The sequence below is a fragment of the Typopeltis vanoorti genome, chromosome 18, assembly GCF_054136105.1.
Source record: "Typopeltis vanoorti isolate ZY-2024b chromosome 18, IOZ_Tvanoo_1.0, whole genome shotgun sequence".
NCBI lineage: Eukaryota > Metazoa > Arthropoda > Arachnida > Uropygi > Thelyphonidae > Typopeltis > Typopeltis vanoorti.
This window is the reverse complement of record NC_143566.1, coordinates 5,635,381-5,654,356: the sequence shown is the minus strand read 5'-3', so window position 1 is coordinate 5,654,356 and position 18,976 is coordinate 5,635,381. Positions and strand designations below refer to the sequence as shown.

General features: G+C 34.6%; 1 protein-coding gene across 2 annotated transcripts in view; it reads left to right on the top strand.

The window, feature by feature from the left end:
• LOC150096468 (uncharacterized) overlaps positions 1 to 18,976 on the top strand; it is a 470,709-nt gene that overhangs the window by 160,983 nt on the left and 290,750 nt on the right. For both annotated transcript variants that reach the window (XM_090407965.1, XM_090407964.1), the window contains exon 5: positions 6,792 to 6,845. In XM_090407965.1, the coding sequence (XP_090264091.1) occupies positions 6,792 to 6,845 (54 nt within the window). The remainder of the gene's footprint in view (positions 1 to 6,791; positions 6,846 to 18,976) is intronic.

The window sequence follows — 18,976 nt, the reverse complement described above, 5'->3', positions numbered from 1 at the left end:
TGTAGCTGATTATGAAAATCAATATTATCTTGTTCTCTTCCCTCTTCTGGGGCATATAAACCAATTATTGTTAAATAGCCTCTATCTATTTTTATTCTAGCTTCTATTATTCTTTCATCCCATAATTTATAATGTTTTAACTGTTTTGAAAGAGAGTTATGAATCCAAATCATGACTCCTGCTTGTGCTGTTTGGTCCCTGTCAACTCCACTGTATATCACATTAAAATTTTCAGTTCTCATTGTTCCTTTTAATTTCTTTTTTGTTTCAGTGATTACTGCTATTTTAAAATTTCTTTCATTTAACAATTGGTCTAATTCTATTTCTTTATATGCTATTCCTCTTACATTCCAGTTTGCTATGTGTATTATATTTTGTCATTTCCATTTTTGTTTTACCTTTTCCATTCCAGGGTCGTTTCCTATAGATTCAATCCGATTATCTTTTTCTGTTAGCTTACTAGTAGAGTTATGTTCTCCATGTCAGGGGACTAGCCTGACGATGGAAAATAGTTCAGTGGTAGGACTGCTACCTTAAGGCCTCTGAACTAGCCTTCTTCTGAATTTAAACCCATAGGAGGAATAGGGTATATTGAAGGGGGAAAGAGTAGATTATAGAAGAATTACAGTAAAGTTTATAGAGAGGGCATAGTTGTAAGGCCAGAAATGAAAAGACCCCATGGCCCTCGAGTACTCTAATATCATAGGGGTCATAAAATAAGAAGAGTTGGCTAATAAGGCCTTATAGGAATGATTAAATTATGTGGATCTTCCTCAAAGTAGTAGAAGGAGAGGAGATAGATCCAGCTAGGGGTCCATGGGAGTGCCGCTTCCCTTACAATCAAGATGATTGCCCCGTATGGCCCTGTTGGTCCACGAGTCCTTATTCAGTATATTCGGACCATCCCACCATATACGCATGCACGCATGGTGGGCTCCCCTATCCGCCACCCAGGGGACGCACTCTCTAGAGGTTACAGGGTCCCTCCCCCCTCGGGGGACCCTGTAACCTCTAGAGAGCGCTGAACGAATATTGATTGGTATTTGATGTTATATTGGTGTTTTATTAAAATCTTTATTGTTTATTAATTATTGAACAATGTGAAAACCTCCCAGAGCTTTATCCAAGCACTATTTTTGAGGTTCTGTAAGGAAGATAAGTCCCTTGAAATATTGCTTTGGCAAAGTTCTAGGAGGTTCTCACAAATATTTATCCTATATTTTCTGTTAATTCATAATTTTTTAAATTTTTAAATTCTTCTAATGAAAACATCAACCCTAAGGGTTGATGTTTTCAACCTTTAACTCATATTTGAAAATTTCAAAAAACCCAGGAATTCCACTTCACCCCATATTTCTACAAATCTTTTTTAACCTAGTTACATAGGTACATTTCTTCTAAAGCAAGTGAAATATCCTACCTTTATGTCTTTTATACAAAACAATATTTCTTTTATACCAACAATTGTTTAATATAACTTGTTGGAAATGTTACGGAATACTAACCTACTTAATTCTCTCAGGAAGATTCAACGAAAATAGATAAAGAATTTTACAAGAATGTTTCGCATTGGACTCGAGAGTTTGCCGATTATTTTGTGTCGTTGAAGCTGCCCTAACAGCCCGCTAATATAACAGGCTCGAATGTCGAGAAGAATGAGTTATCAGTAGTAAGCCGACTTTTAGGGCCGGACCACATGCATCTGATCTGATTAAAATTCGGACGGCCCTTTCACGGAACTCAACAGTTAATCATAAGTTAAATCAACTTATGATTAACTGATGTATTTATGATACATCAAAAAATAAAGAAGAACTATTTTAGGTATATTTTCATAAATTTTAATAAAAAATTACAGTGATATAATCGGGTCCAGGATACAATTTCAGAATTTATTTCTTCTTTTCCGGGAAGATCTGAAGGGGCCCGATCCGAAGACGACGTACATTCATAATTATATGTACCATTCTGTACCATTCAATGTTCGTTTAAACTCTTATCTCATATTTTTTGACATCTTTTAGGTGTCTTTTCTTCTGCGGTGCCTATGTATATTGCACACTTCGCACACGCCACCAGCCGGGTCTGGTTGTGGATGTACATATCATCATGTGTAAACATATACAGTATTTCTTTGTTAATAAACTTGTTTACTTCAGACCTCTTTATTCCATAATATATATCATTGTAGTTATTCAGTCATTATATTTTTGCACCATACTGTAGTTTGAGAAAGGATATTAAAGGTCTGTTGAAAGAAATGTGAAAGAGTAAAATTTACTCTTTCACATTTAAGGGTCATTTAAGGGGTGCTTAAGGGTCAAAGCTGTATAACTGAGAGGAGACCTCCACATAGCCTTTAAAGGAATGCGGAGAACTGACCAGGGCTTCTGACCTAATGTCCAATCCTCACCTTCTCGTGGTGCACCCTGTTAGGTATCTACTTGGATACTGAATGAACGAGGATGGGCTGGCAATTTGGGATTTAGCCGACCAAATTGTATTCTTATTGGTTAAACCAAATATAAGAAATGATGGTACAACATGACAAAATTTCATGCTGGCCGGGGCCTTGTTTAACCTGGCGTCGCCTGGTTAAACAAGGCCCCCGTTGTTTTCACCAGGGAACCAGGGCGAACAGCGAAAAGTCAGCTACTGGAACAAATCTGAAAACAAACCCCAACCCAACATCACCAGAGTTATGGATCAGTACTATCAACGTAAGAAGCCTGAATGGCAAAGAAATGGAAATGGAATTCATATGGAATAAGAGAGAACACTAAATTAACTGTATACAAGACAGTGTTCAAACCAGTTTTAACTTATGGATCTGAAAGCTGGGTCAGAAGTAAAACACTTGACCAAAGACTAGAGACCGCAGATATGAGAGTCCTGAGAAAGATTATAGTCGTGAACAGATGGCATCAATGGCAATATCATATTAAAAATGAGGATATTAGGAAAGAACTTGACATTGTCAGCATCCAGGAATGCATTAGCAGAGCTAATCTCAGGTGGTATGGTCACTTAAACAGAATGGAAGAAGAAAGATTAGCAAAACAAGTGTTCTCTGCCAGGTTGGCAGCAAAACGACCCAGAGGAAGACCAAGATATAGGTGGATTGATACGGTACAAAGTGCCTTAGACAATAGAAATATAGATCTGATAATGTTGGAGTCTTGACAAGTAACAGACTGATTTGGAGGAAAATTGTAGATAGGAAGTTAGTAATGATGTAATTTTTTTCATGTAGTACTATCATATCCTGTACACCCCTTGAGGGTACATGGCAGGAATTTGATGATGATGATGACATATTCCATATGTTACTTCTCATGAAGAAATTCTGGAAATTTCTTCATGAGGAGGGTTAGGACAATGGCCAAAATTATTGATTTTTTTTTTTCATTAGTTCTTTCATTATAATAAACAGTTATTATAATGAAAGAACTTAAAGAATATTAAGTTTCTAATAATAAACAGTTATTTGTTTGGAAAAGAATCTGTTGAACACATTTTATGAGCTCTGTCAACTAAGGATTTGATCACACCATCTTTCTGATAAAGGTGATGATGAGAGTTAGAATCAATGTGTTTATCAGTAATAGTTAGTTTTTGTTTCTAAGTCTATCCTTAGAAAGTCTATATGAAATAGTAGGATCTATTCAAAGTTAGTTAGCAGTCTTTTCATTCAATCAGGCCGAAGTATTTATTTTCTTTCTGGAATTCCCGCTAGATTCGAATTTTTGTGAACGGTGCAGTAAAAAGAAATTTAGGCAAATACAACAGTTAGGTTAACAAATAAAGCATTTAATATAGGTCATGTAACACTTACATAAATTTTACTTCTAATTTTAAACAATAGAAATAAGTCAAACATTAAGTCAAGTCAATTACATTAGCACAATCTTCCAAGTCTTCACATACACCTTCTTAGCTTCTGGGTTATAAAGTTTTTACACTTAAATGAATATAATAGAACATCCAATCTAATTAGTTTTCACACATTTTTCAGTCATGCTATAAGTTCAAAATATTACAGGATCTAATAGCTGAAAATATCTTTCAAACAATTCCTACTCCAACTCTCAATCACGAAGGGTTTCCACAGTTAAAGTCAATAATTCACTATGATAGACCTTACCAGAAATGATTCCTAGAACATCTATTATGTTGTGAGCAAACTTCTGGAATTTATTTATCTTACTTAAAAAAAAACACATCTACAAGACTTATCCACAGTTATACTTAAAGCACTATCAATCGCACTTCAGAATTCTGGACATCAATTACAGGGTACTTCAACTATCCTTGTTACCACTCATAAACTAATTAAAACACTGTGAGGTTCCTTTTAAGGCAAATCGGAAATAAGCCGCAATTATAGACCAGCTGGGTTTATTCAGAATTTTTCCTTAAACGACCAGCTTTTTATTTTATCCGATTGTAGCATTAATTTCCTTCTATTATTACTGCTGATTTCACTTTCAGCTAACTAGAAAATTCGTTTTCGTCCTTGCTCACTTATAAAAATTATCCACTTAACTCCTAGCCTTAAGAACAACTAATTGTAAATTGATCACCAATCCAAGGGTAGAGAAATTTCTATTATACTGCGCCACTCTATCCTTAGATAAGTCTATATGAAATAGTAGGATCAATTCAAAGTTAGTTAGCAGTCTTTTCATTCAATTTGGCCGAAGTATTTATTTTCTTTCTGGGATTCCCGCTAGATTCGAATTTTTGTGAACAGTGCAGTAAAAAGAAATTCAGGCAAATACAATAGATAGATTAACAAATGAAACATTTAATATAGGTTACATAACACATACATAAATATTACTTCTAATTTTTATAGTAGAAACAGTCAAACATTAAGTCAAGTTAATCACATTAGCACAATCTTCTAAGTCGTCACATGCACATTCTCAGCTTCTGGGTTACAAAGTTTCTACACTTAAGTTAATATAATGGAACATCCAATCTAGTCAGTTTTCACACAATTCTCAGTCATGCTATAAGTTCAAAATATCACAAGCACTAATAGCTGAGAATATCTTTCGAACAATTCTTATCTCCAACTCTCATTCACGAAGAGTTTCCACAGTTAAAGTGGCGTTAAGCATAGCATAATTAACACACAATTCTTCAAGCATTGAAATAATACACTATGATAGACCTTACCAGAGATAGTTCCTAGTACATCAATTATGTTGTGAGCAAACCTTTGGAACTTATTTATCTTACTTAATAAAATCACATCTACAAGACTTATCCACGGTTATACTTAAAGCACTATCAAACGCACTTCAGAATTCTAGACATCAATTACAGGGTACTTCAACTATCGTCGTTACTATCATCGTTACTCATAAATTAATTAAACACCGTGAGGTTCTTTTTAGGGCAAATCGGAAATAAGCCACAATTCTAGAATAGCCGGGTTCATTCAGAATTCTTCCTTAAACATCCAGCTTTTTATTTTATCCAATTGTAGTATTAATTTCCTTTTTATTATTACTGCTGATTATACTTTCAGCTAACTATAAAGCTCGTTTCGTCCTTGCTCACTTATAAAAAAATATCCACTCAACTCCTACCCTTAAGAACCTTTGATTTACTTCTACTTCTCTAGTTTATCTCCTTGCTACCTTTTACTTCCAAAATTTCCGTTCCGACTCTCTCACTTCGTATATATTTTTTTCCTCTTAATTCTGTCCACGCTCCGTTCCACTCGCGCTAGTTTATTTCACGCGTCTCTATGACAACCGATAAACGTAAACATTCTCGCGAATGTTACATTAGGCTATACAACTACATTGAGTTATTACATAACATTAAGCTTTCACAAAACAGGAATAATTAGAATATTTGCTTTTCAATAAATGCGTAGCTAAATTACAAATATAAGTTCTTACAATATTGACATAACAATAAATAAAATAGCTTAATAATATTTAATACAGAATCTTATTATCATTAACACATTCCTTTGATTAAACAATTAAATATTAAGGTAGTTATATGAATATTAAGTTTTAAAATAAGTTATATACATTAAATAATATTTACAAGTCTAGCCTTTGTGATGGAAGATCATGTTGGATTCTGAAGCAAATAATAATTACTCTAATCTCTACATAATCAGAATCCAACAAGTGTTAATAGCTGTGAAAGGATAAGAGATTGGTAAGATGGATTGGAAATTGACTTTCTGAATGTTACTAGCAAACTATATATATATATATATATATAATGGGGCAGTGACTTAGAAAAAAGAAAGTAACCACTAGTATGCCACAGGGTTCTGTTCTTGGACCTTTACTGTTTAACTTATTTGTTAATATTTCATGTAATTGCAAACTAGGATTTTCATTTGTTTGCTGATGATTCAAAGTTGACGTGAGTTATAAGGATTGATGTTGAGGTCGATTTCCTTCAAGAAGATTTGGATGAACTTGGATGGATGAGTGGGATTAAAATTTTAATGTTAATAGTTGCAGGGTGCTGAACTTGGAGAGTAAAGCGATGTAAAGCTGTGTACTGTATTGATAAAACTGTGCTTATGGAAGTGGATGAAATTAGAGATCTGGGGTAATACTCAACAGCAGTCTGAAGTGGTCTTTTAACATGATAGATGTGTTGCTTGTTAAGTGAGACCTATCATGATTAATCTGATTCTACAGAGGTAATAATAATAATGATAGTAATAATAATACTCATAATCAGAATTGTCTGTTAAAATTTTGTACAAATGGAATTAATGCAAATTAGAATATTATTTCTTACAGCATGCAACCGAATCTAAGTACAATAGCTTACTCCAGGAGTATGAAGCTTTTCAGGTAAGAAATATTCATTGAATCATGTTTAGATATTTCTCTCTCTCTCTTGTGTGCGTGTGTGTGTGAACCCCTTTAAATTATCTTTTTGAATAATTTCTAATTAAGAAAATAGGTTGAGAAAAATTGTGGAAGAAGAACAAGCTAGGTTCAGGCCAAACAGAGGTTGTTAAAGATTTAATTTTCAATTTACTTTGCAACATATAGCTGAGAAATCATGGGAAAATGATGAGGATCGGTACTTATGTTTTGTAGTTTGTAGATCTGGAAAAGGCATATGACAAGGTGCCCAGAGGAAATCTTTTTAAAACACTATAATTATATGAGGTAGATGGAACATTATACAGAGGAATACACTGTCTGTATTTAAGTTATAAGTGTCAGTAGTTAGAATAGAAGGAAATGAAGGAAGTAAAATCAGGTGTAAAATCAGGAGTAAGACAAGGATGCACATTATCTCCACTCTTAGTCATCATTTATGATGGATTGCATTGTGAAAGAAAGTGGCATTAGGACTTATATTAGAACTGGAGATGTTAAACTTAACTTTTTGCTTTATATACAGATGATGTTGTTCTTCTGATATCTAGTGCAAGTCTCCAGGAGTCTTGATATAAATTGAATAACAGCTGTAATAAATTTGGCATGAAAATTGGCAATAAAGACTATTATTATCAACAATCATGGGTGCAATGCCCGTAGGTGTCTGATGCCATCTTGATATGATTCTTCCATTGCATTCTATTTTGTGCAAGATGACTCAGTTTGTGTATAGAGTTTCCGCACCATTTGATAATGTCATCACCCCATTCTCTGTTTGGTCTTCCTTTTGTTTTGAAGCATGGTCAGAAAATGAGTTTCAAACAGAGAGCTGTGATTGACTTTTGTGTTAAACTTGGTAAAAGTTTTACTGAAATGCATCAGTTGCTTCAAAAAGCATACGGTCATGAATGCTTATCCTGTACTCAAGTTTACGAGTGGTTTAAGTGATTTCAAAGTGGTCATGAGATGCTTGAGGACGAAGAAAAGCTGGGCCATCCAAAAACTGGACTTGTGAAGTTAACTTCCAAAAAGTGCATGATTTCATCAAAGAATACCCCAAATCATCCATAATATTGATTGAAGATGAATTGAGGATTCCAAAATCAACTGTGTACAACATTCTGACCAAGAGTTTGGGCCTTCATAAATTGAATTCACGATTTATTTCCCATAAGTTGACCAATGACCAAAAAAGTATCGAATTGAACACTGCAAGGACCTCATTAAAACCGCTCATAAGGACTCAAACTTCCTTGAAATGATCGTTACTGGTGATGAAACGTGGTGTTTTGAGTATGAGCCCAAAACAAAGCACCAGAGTGCTGAGTGGAGACCACCAGAAGAGGGGCATCCAAAAAAAAAGTTGCTTGGAGAAATCAGAAGTAAAAACAATGCTGATTTGTTTCTATGATTCCAAGTGCATTATCCACAAAGCATTCATTCTGCCTGGCCAAACAGTCAATGGTGAGTTTTATCTCAAAGTTTTGAAGCAATTGATAGCAAGAATTCGTCGTGTACGGCATGAATATCGTGACGAGCGACCATTCATCAAAACACACTGTCACTCTTAGCACTATAACTTAGCTTCTAATGAAACAAATGTCATAAACAGTTGACACAACACTAATGAAGGTTGCTGCTTTTGACAACAAAAAGATACAACAGGTGGCACCACTAGTTTCTTCTATTTTTGAAAAGTTTGATTTCTTTTTGGACAGAGGGTGTACATTCCATAATCCCAGCATCGTCTTTGCTACTCTCTTCACACTCCTTCCACAGCTTCTTTATCTCCTCCAAATGAAGGCGACCTTGTAAAGAGTCAAAATGACTTCATTATCCTTATGTGTCAGTTTTTGTTTCAGCATTGCAAATGCTGAAACATTTCTTCTCAGTTGTGTTTATAACATGATCTTTGAACTTCAGTTTCCTGTCCACCATAACCCCAAGATTCCTAGCCTCATCAGTTTGTGACATAATCCCACCAACATAATATGCCATTAATCTAATCTGTTCTGTAATTTGTTGTTTATAATATGCCATTGGAAATCTTGTCATTCCAAACAGCATAACGTTACACTTACTAGCATTGTATTGACAGCTGTTATCATTTGCCCAGTGTGCAGCTTATTCAAATCATTCTGTAAGTGTTATAGATTAGTAGCATCCCTGATTGCTCCCTGCCTATCTTTGCATCATCAGCAAACAACTGAACATCTCCTGTCAGGTTGTTTCCAATATCCTTAATGTATGCATTGAACAACTGTGGTCCAAGGACTGATCCTTGGGAATGCAGCACTGATCATCTTAAATCTGATGGGTGCTATCATTATCCTTAGTAGCAGCTGACAGTTGTTCAATGCATTTCTTAGATGAGTCCTTATTTTTTTAGTAAATATTAACACTATTGTTAAATAAAATTGGTGTTATTTTCTTTATTTTTGATTGTGTGTTGTTTAGTCATGACTATTATTATATGATATGATTTCAAATGCGTCCTATATTATGTGTGTTTAATGTATTCATTGCTGAGAGAGTCAATGGTTTTTTTTTTTGGTATGGGATCGAAATCCTATACTAAGTGTTATGGAACTTGTAGCAGAAGCAGTGAATGGTAGTGCCTGAAATATGAATGAGAGGTTGAAGGAAGTGGATCAAAGTAATAATGTGGAAAATGAGATGCTAGTGCAGAAAGAAATTGCATGCTTTCATGGACTCCGCAGGACAAAACGTGAGCTCGAGCGACTGGAGAAACAGTTGGCATGTGACACAGCAGGAGGGAGAAAGAAAGACCAAGTGAATGAGAAAAGTATACAAGTGTGAGAAACTAGAAGAAAAGAGAAAGTATTGCATGGGGATTTCATGATAAGAGATATACGTATACTTAATGAGAAAGTGATGAAAGCATGTTTTCCAGATTGAAGATAAAGGATCAGGATGTTAGTGAAGCTGTAAGTTTGCAGTGATTGAAAAGATGCAAAATGTGCAGTGAGAGAGAGAGGATATGAAAGAGTTGTTGGAAGAAGCAAAAAATGTTGTGTAAGAAAGTAAGGTTGTGAGTCTGCTGCCTTGGTATGATAGGACGGAATTGAGAAGGGCAATGATCACCAATCAGTCATTGAGAAGAATGTGTAGAAGGAATGATGTGCAGTTTATAGATGTATGAAGTGAATTTGATGGACAATAGGATCAGTATATGCCTGATGGGCTGCACTTGAATAGTTTTTGAGTTAGATTCTTGGAGAAAGTCTTTAAAAGTTTATTTTTCACAGACTATAATAAATTTAGTTTAATCCTTTATCCAAGTGTGTGCAAATAAAGTTTGCACCTGAAAGTATCTTCAGGACTGGGGTAAAGTGGTACAACACCAGGCAACTCCTTGCAAAGATGGAGCAAGCTCAGTATATCCCATAATGCAAAACACATCTCTTGCGGATATGTATAATGTTATGCATTAAGGGAATGGCCACTATCCAGACTAGTTTCGACCTTTATTGAGGTCTCTTCAGTGGGAGCCAGGCCCAAGTGGAGATACAGGCACACCGTTTGGCAGCTCCTATAGGAGGAGATGACCTTGCTAATGCTTCTGCCTGTATCTCCACTTGGGCCTGGTTCCCACTGAAGAGACCTCAATAAAGGTCGAAACTAGTCTGGGTAGTGGCCCTTCCCTTAATGCATAACATTATACATATCCACAAGGAGATGTGTTTTGCATTATAGGAGATACTGAGATAGGAGTGTTGGTAGCTTGCTCCATCTTTGCAAGAAGTTGCCCGGTGTTGTACCACTTTACCCCAGTCCTGAAGATACTTTTGGGCGCAAACTTTGTTTGCACACACTTGGATAAAGTATTAAACTAAATTTATTATTGGAGAAAGTCTTGTTCAGTGAGAGTTTGGAAGTGCAAAACCAGGGAAACTAGAGATTTTAGCGGAGGGGGCAAATCAAATATGTGCCTTACTACCACTGGGAGAAATGAGCGTGAGTGCAGGAATGACTATCGGGAAATAGTCACTGCTGAGATAAGTATGAGTGCATGAATGAATGTGAAGAGCTGGATACAGTTTCCCAAGTTTTAAATCTGAATGGGCACATAATGACATTATGTAAGGGTAATGTGAGCCCAAGGGGATGTTGACATGTATGTACATGAATGCCTGAAGTATTGAAATAAAGCACAGTAGTTTTTAGTGTTGGTCAGCTCAACTTGGACAAAAATTATTGGTATTAGCCTGGTTATCAGAGAATGATGTAGTTACAGGGATCAGAAATATAAACATGTTAACCCAAGAATATTTCAATATTTGCCAAATATTTCAGTCTGAAATTAACAGACTATCCTCAGTGGCTTGAAAGGAACAGTTTTTATAAGGTGGAATACAAACAATTGATCGTTCAAAAGTAGAACGAGCTGCGTGATGTTACATTGCTAAGCACTAAAGAGAGGTAAATTTCATCAGAGTGATGAACAAATTATAGATATTAATTCACAATTTCATATAATAATCTTAATTTTTAAATTCAATTAAAGATAACATTAGACTAATGTAGGAATTAGAAGGTTTCAATTTAAAAAAAAAAAAAAAAAAAAAAAAAAAACCAGTGTGTTACCGGATTAAACTTTCCCATTTTTTTGACAAGAATAGGAAATCATTTTGATTCAAGTTAGGGTTATTGAAGTAAGGCCTGAGCACTCTCTTTGAATAGGCACTCGAATTTATAGCGACATCTGTGTAGAAGGCGAGTCCTGGACCAGAGAATGGTTTGGCTTGTCTTTATCCCATGCTATGCCAATCCAGACACTTATCGGATTTTTTGTGAAGAATATATGATCGATATTCTTGTATTCTTTTATCTATAGAGCATCCAGTTTGTTCAAAGTACGACAGATTGCAGTTACAAGGAACTTCATATACACCTATTATCAAAAATCATCCCTATTAACAAAATATGGATATAAATGGCTGTTAAATCATATTTCTTCAGAATTCTTGAAATTGGTTCTGAGATTCTGGAAATATATGGAATTGGAACTCGACATATTGATTATTTGTTGTTCTAGATAGGATTGTAGGAATCGGACAGATGTTGTGTAGTCTTTTCGGAGAAGCCATTTAATTTCATGTAATGTTTGATAGTTGAAAGTTCTTTCTGTAATTCGTGGGGAGTTGAGCAATTAATTCTAGCTCATCGAATTAAACATTTTATAATTCCTGTTTTTTGATAAGGATGATTTGATATGGGCAGATTGTCTGAGAATGTAAGTCCAGTAAAAGTGGGTTTTCTGTAAACTGTTGTTGTCATCAGAATACCTGAAGGTGAGCGGATAAGAAGGGTGTCTAAAAGGGATAACTAGTTGTCTTTTTCAATCTCCATGGTAAACTTAATACGAAGGTGTAGAGAATTGATTTTGGCTAAAAAGGAAGGTAAGGAATCTGCTGTGTGGCCACACCTAAAAAATGTCGTCTATATATCTAACCCAAAAGGATGGTTGAGGGTATATATAGATGAAAAAAGGATGTCTTCTAGATGTTCCAAATAAAAGTTGGCTAGAGCACTTCACCTTATAACCCTATTAACATATTTCTCATCTTGGAAAATGGTGTATATATCAAGTTCCTTGTAACTGCAATTGTTCGTACTTTGGACAAACCGGAAGCTGTATAGAAAAAAGAATACAAGAACATCAATCGTATATTCTTCACAACAAATCCGATAAGTCTGGATTGGCGCAGCACAGGATAGAGACAAGCCACAACATTCTCTGGTCCAGGACTCACCTTTTATACAGATGTCGCTATAAATTCGAACACCTATTCAAAGAGAGTGCTGAGGCCTTACTTCAATGCCCTAACCTGAATCGAAATGATTGCCTAACCTTGTCAAAAATATGTGAAAGTTTAATCTGGATAACATGCTAGGTTTTTTTTTAATTTTTTAAATTGAAATCTAATTCCTACATTAGTCTAATGTTATCATTAATTGAATTTATAAATTAAGATTATTATATGAAATTGTGAATTAATACCTATAATTTGTTCATCACTGATGAAATTTACCTCTCTTTAGTGCTTAGCAATGTAACATCATGTGGCTCATTCTACTTTTGAATGATCAATTGTATTCCACCTTGTGAAAACTGTTCCTATCAAGCCACTGAAGATAGTCTTTTAATTTTGCCAAATATTTCAGTCTGAAATTAAAATATTCTTGTGTTAACGTGTTTATATTTCTTAATTTAATGGCACAAGTATCTCTCAAGAATAGAGTTACAGAGATAGAATATAATGGATATTGTATTTTCAGAGAAGAAAGAGGAAATACGGCAGTAGTAGTAATTCTAGTAATAATTGAAGAACTTTAACCAACAAAAATGGAATTTAAGGAAGATTGGAGATCTGAGGGAAATGGTTGATTTGAGGCTGTCTGGTGTGAGATAGGGTTCCATGAAAATTCATCGAAAGACAGTTTACCAAATGTCAGTTTATCAAACAGCAATTCATTGAAAAAGCAATTTATCAAATAAACAATTAATTTAATGACCATTTAATGAATGACAATTCACCGAAAAGGCAATTTATCGAATAAACAATTCGTTGAACGACAGTTCATCGCATGACATGATGATTTGTCACAAATGCAGTCGATCAAAAGAACAAATTACCGATAATTTTTTGATGAATTCTTTAATAATTCATCAAAAGATTGATTTTCTTGAAAAATATTGTTTTAAAGTTTTCATTAAGAATACTCAGTGTCACCCGATGATGTGGACAACATATGTAGGTGGTAATTGAGATGTTATAATTATTTTGTTTTTTACAACATTATTCTGTAAGTGTACCTGCTGTTTCATTGTGGAGATACTGATTTATCTCTAGACAGCAAATTTCATTCTACCTAATTTTTTCATAACAACAATGATCAGATTGAAATCAATACTGACAAATTTTAATATAGATCTTAACTATATCATCGAGCCAGTGCAGAATTATTAATATCATTTTGAAATTTCTTTACTAAAATTTTGTAATAAAAGTGATCCAGTTGGAACTAAATCTGAACCACACAGGCATCTTGTGCTTTTTACAAATTTCAACTTCTTCTTTTTTTTACAAATTCCAAAATTTGCACATGTTCCACTAAGTCAGAGAGTTATTGTGAGATAAAATGTTGATATGTTGTCCCTTTGTAGCCCAGAATATACTTGAACTAAAAACTGGAACAGTTTGACAATTTTTGTCTTCTTCTTTCTAACATGGAGTTTAGGATAAGTGGCCTATTCCGGTCTCATGCTATCTCTTTCTTGGTCTTCCAATTCTTCTCTTTCCACTTATTTTGTATCTGTATATTATTTTTGGTAGTCTGCTGTTGTCCATTTGATTTAAATGTTCTAGCCATTTTTGTTTATACTGTCTATGTAGTAATTAATTGGTTTTGTTTTCAGGGATTGTAAGATTTCTTCATTTGTTTTGTTGTCCCACTTGGTATATCCAGCTGTTTTTCTGAGGAACTTCATTTTTGCTGTTTGAATTCATTTTTCATCTTTCCTTTTCATGGTCCATGTTTTGCTTCCGTATAGTAGAGTTGGTTTTGACAAGGCATTATATAGTCTGATTCTAGCGTGTTTTTGTACTAGGGATGGCTTAAATATGCCATTTACTTTGACAAAGTTTGATATTTTAGTGTCTATATCTTTTTCTTCTTTGTATGATAGATCACATCCCAAGTATCTGAAAGTGTTTACTTGTTCTAGTATTTTATTGTCTATCACTATTTTACTTCTTATTGGATTTTCTCCTTTGAATGCCATTATTTTTGTTTTTTCTTTAGATATTGTCATATTATATTGCTTTGAGATATCATTTAATGATTTTAATGATTTTTGTAAGTCATCTTCTGATGTAGCTAATACTATTTGATCATCTACAAATAGTAGTGTATCTATCTTCATTTGTGGGGTCATTTGTATACCAAATGGGTTATGCTGTTTCCAGATTGTTAATATTTCATTTATATATATATTGAAAAGTAGAGGTGAGAGGGTACATCCTTGTCGTACTCCTCTTGATATATCTTTCCATTCAGAGGTGTGTTCTAATTTAACTGCTATTTTATTTCCTGTATATGTTTCTTGAATAGATCGTAAAAGTTGGTTTGGTATGTTTAAATCGGTTAATATTTTAAACAATTTTTGTCTACTAATTTTGTCAAAGGCTTTTTCATAATCAATAAAGGCCACGTGTGTTTCCTTTTGAAATTCTCTTCTCTTTTCTATTAATAACTTTAAAGTAAAAATTGGATCTATGTAGGATCGACCTTTTTGGAAACCATTTTGTTCTTCTAGTAAGTTGTCTTCTACAATGCTGCTTAGTTTCTCTTTTAATATTCCTGCATATATTTTATATCCTGTATTCAGCAGGCTAATTCCCCTATAATTATTGCAATTGTCTTTATTTCCTTTTTTATAGTTTGGGATAACCAGTGCTTTTTTCCAAGAGTTAGGGGTTTTTCCAGACATCCAAATCATATCAAAAAATTTCAGAAGTCTTTCATTAAATTTTTCACCTGCATTTTTGTATAGTTCTATATTTATATTATCTTCTCCTGGTGTTTTCCTATTTTTCATCTTCTTTATTATATTTTTCAGTTCTAACATTGTGATATTTTCTATTAGGTCATTCTTTGTCTTATAAAATTTTATTTCATTGTTCTCATCTGTCCAGAGATTTTGGAAATAGGTCATCCATTTTTCTAAATCTATTGTTTGTATTTTTATCTTTTCTTTTATTTCTTTATTCATGAATTTTATTACTTTATAGGCTTTGGGTTGTAGCTTAAATAAATCCTTTTCTAGTTCTGTTATGAAATTGTTTATCTTTCTCTATGTTTTTTCCTTACTTCTCGTTTTGCAATTGCACTATTTCTTTTATACTCTATTTCTGCTTCTATTGTTTTCGAATTTAGCCATTTCTGGTAACTGTCCGTTTTGGTTTTTATTATATTTTCTATTTCTTTGTTCAAGTCTCGTAGTCCTCTTTTTCTAATCCATTTGTGCTTTATTCCTAAGGTTTCTGTTGCTGCTTTTGTGAGAATTTGTTTCAAATTTTCCCATTCATCTTCTATGTCACTTGATTCATGTGTAGTTTCTGTTTTAAGTTTGTGCATTTTTGATATTGTCGTCTAACTTGAGGATCCTGTAATGAAGAAATTTTGTAGCTTGGCTGGTAAGAATTTTCAATTCTATGTGTTTTTAGCCACTTTTGTTTAAAACTAATTTTTGCTGATACCGTATAATGATCAGAGTTTAATTCAAAGCATCAATATGCTCTTACGTCTAAAATTAACTCTAATTTAAAATTTAAATTAAATGCTAATTTAAAATTTGTGATAACGTAGTCAATTACTGATTTGTATCCTCTGGCTGACCAAGTATATTTATGTATTTTTTTGTGTTTAAACATTGAATTCATTATTCTCATATTATTACAAATGACAAAATCGTGCAATCTGCGACCATTTTGATTACATGTATCTTCACCAAATTTAATGTTTGTTTTATATTTTTTGTTTTTTCCTATTCTGACATTTAAATCTCCTGCTAGCAATAAATAGTCAGTTTTGTTCGTTTTATCTGTGGCATTCTGTAATTCTTTATAAAATATATTACTGTTTTCTTCTTTTCCCTCTTCTGGTGCATATGCACCAATTATTGTTATGTGGCCTCTTAATGTCTTGAGTCTAATTTGTATTAGTCTTTCATTCAAATAGTTGTAATATACAATATTGTTCTTTAGGGATTTATGTACCATAATCATTATACCTGCTTTTCCTCCTTCTTCTTTTTTTACGTCACTGTAGATTTGTATATAATTGTTTGTTTCTTTTGTACCTTTTTGTTTTTTCTATGTTTCTGTTACTATACGTATCTTTATGTTAGCTTGGTTTAGTTGTTTATCAAGTTCTTCTTCTTTGTGTGCAACGCTTCTCACATTCCATGTTGCAATCTTCATTATGTGTTCCTTTTTCCAATTTCGTTTACTGTTTCCTGGGTTGTGGTCTTTTCCCTGACAGTCCGTCCGGCTTTTCTTTGCATAAAACTTGAAAGTATTTTGAATTTCCCCAGGGCAGGTTACTAATCTGTCGCTGGGTAAGTCCAGTGGTAGGGCTGCTACCTAATGCCTCTGGACAGGCAGATCTAACAGCATTTACTCTGTTAAAGTGTTAAGGTTATACTGCCCATACTCGGTCACCAGTGCCTCGTTTATACTTTTAGAACAGGATGGACCATGGGAAGGTGAGGTTGACATTTGAGTGGGAGAGGCTATGTATTGCGCTTCACCACCCCTTCCATTCCCAACAATTTTTGTAAAAGGTTCAAATACCAAATTGGAGTAAAATTCATCTTGTGTGTGTGTGTGCACACGCACTCACTTGCTTACTCAGACATCACCATACTACTATTACTACTAATAATAATAATGAAGCCGCCATAGTTCAGTCAGTATAAATGAAGCCCTTTAGTTAGATAGACCTGAGTTTGAATCTTGTGCGTGACATAGAATTTAATGAGTCCTCTTCAACTGCAGGAGAGTTTTCTGGTCTTATATTGCCGATGGCAGGAGTAGAAACTCAGGGCGTTTCATCCCGCAAACCAGTATCCATGAACACATATCTACAGATATAAAACACTTACCATTTTCTTCTCTAATTATGCTTGACCTGGTAATAGCATCTCGCAATTTGACTGTAATGAATATGACCATGTTGTTTTTTGTCCTGGGAGGTGGCTAAAGGTGTGGAATTTTTGATTAAGACAGGGTATATGTGGAATTACCGTGCTGGCAAGTATGACAAGCTTAGGAGATGGCTTGGATCAGTGCCATGGCATGTACAGCTGCAAGGGCTGGACGTCGATAGAGCATGGGAAGTGGTCAAGGAGCATTTACAGGAGGTTATGGCTGATTGTATACCTAGGGTCCGAATAGTAAAACAAGTAGGGGTTAAATGGATGAATAACACCATTAAGCTTGAGCTGCAAAAAAAGAAACAACTGTGGAGGGAATTTAAAGAAAGGGGTGACCTGCAGGCACATGAATGGTATAAAGTGCAGGCCAGAAGGGTAACGAGTGTGGTAAAAACAGCAAAAGCCGATTATGAAAGGAAACTAGCTATGCAAGCAAAAGAGAATCCCAAACAGTTCTTTCAATATGCTGCAAGCAAGAAAAAATCTGTACATGGCAAAATGATTTTAAGGAATGACGATGGTAAGGAGGTCACTGAACCAGTCGATATAGTGGAGTTACTGAGCACGCACTTTGCAAAAGTATATCATCCAGGTGGAGACATTGAAAAAATGAAGGAGTCATTAGTTTATATGGGAATTGTGATGAATGAAGTGGAGGTGAATAGTCTATTACAGAACCTTAATGTGAATACATCTGTGGGATTGGATGGTATACCGGCACGGGTCTTGCGTGAAGCGGCTAAGGAATTATCAGTGCCATTGACCATGTTGTTTAATCTGAGTCTCGGGTCTGGTTTAGTCCTGAAGGCGTGGAAAGAGGGGAAAATAGTTTCTCTGCATAAAGGAGGATCCAAGACTATGGTTGCAAATTACCGACCGATCAGCATATCAGGAGTTGTTGTTGAGGTCTTGGAGAAAGTAGTCAAGAGAAAAATACAGGAATGGATTGATGAAAATGAGATACTGTACAGGGGACAGCATGGCTTTGTAAAGGGTAGATCATGCCTGAGTAACTTGCTCAAGTTTTATAACAAGGTGACGGTTGAACTGGATAAGGGAAATGGGTTTACGGTGATACTGCTGGACCTGGCAAAGGTGTTTGACAGGATACCACATGGAATTCTAATCCGTAAACTACAACATATGGGAATGGATATAGGGTTGGTGAGATGGATAGGTGGGTTGTTGATGGAGAGATATCAAAGAGTGGTTTATTCAGGAGTGGAGTCCAAAAGACGGCCTGTGACTAGTAGTGTGCCACAGGGTTCTGTTCTTGGACCACTGCTGTTTAATCTGTTCATTAACGATATAGGGAAAGATCTAAGTGGAACAGTTCATTTGTTCGCTG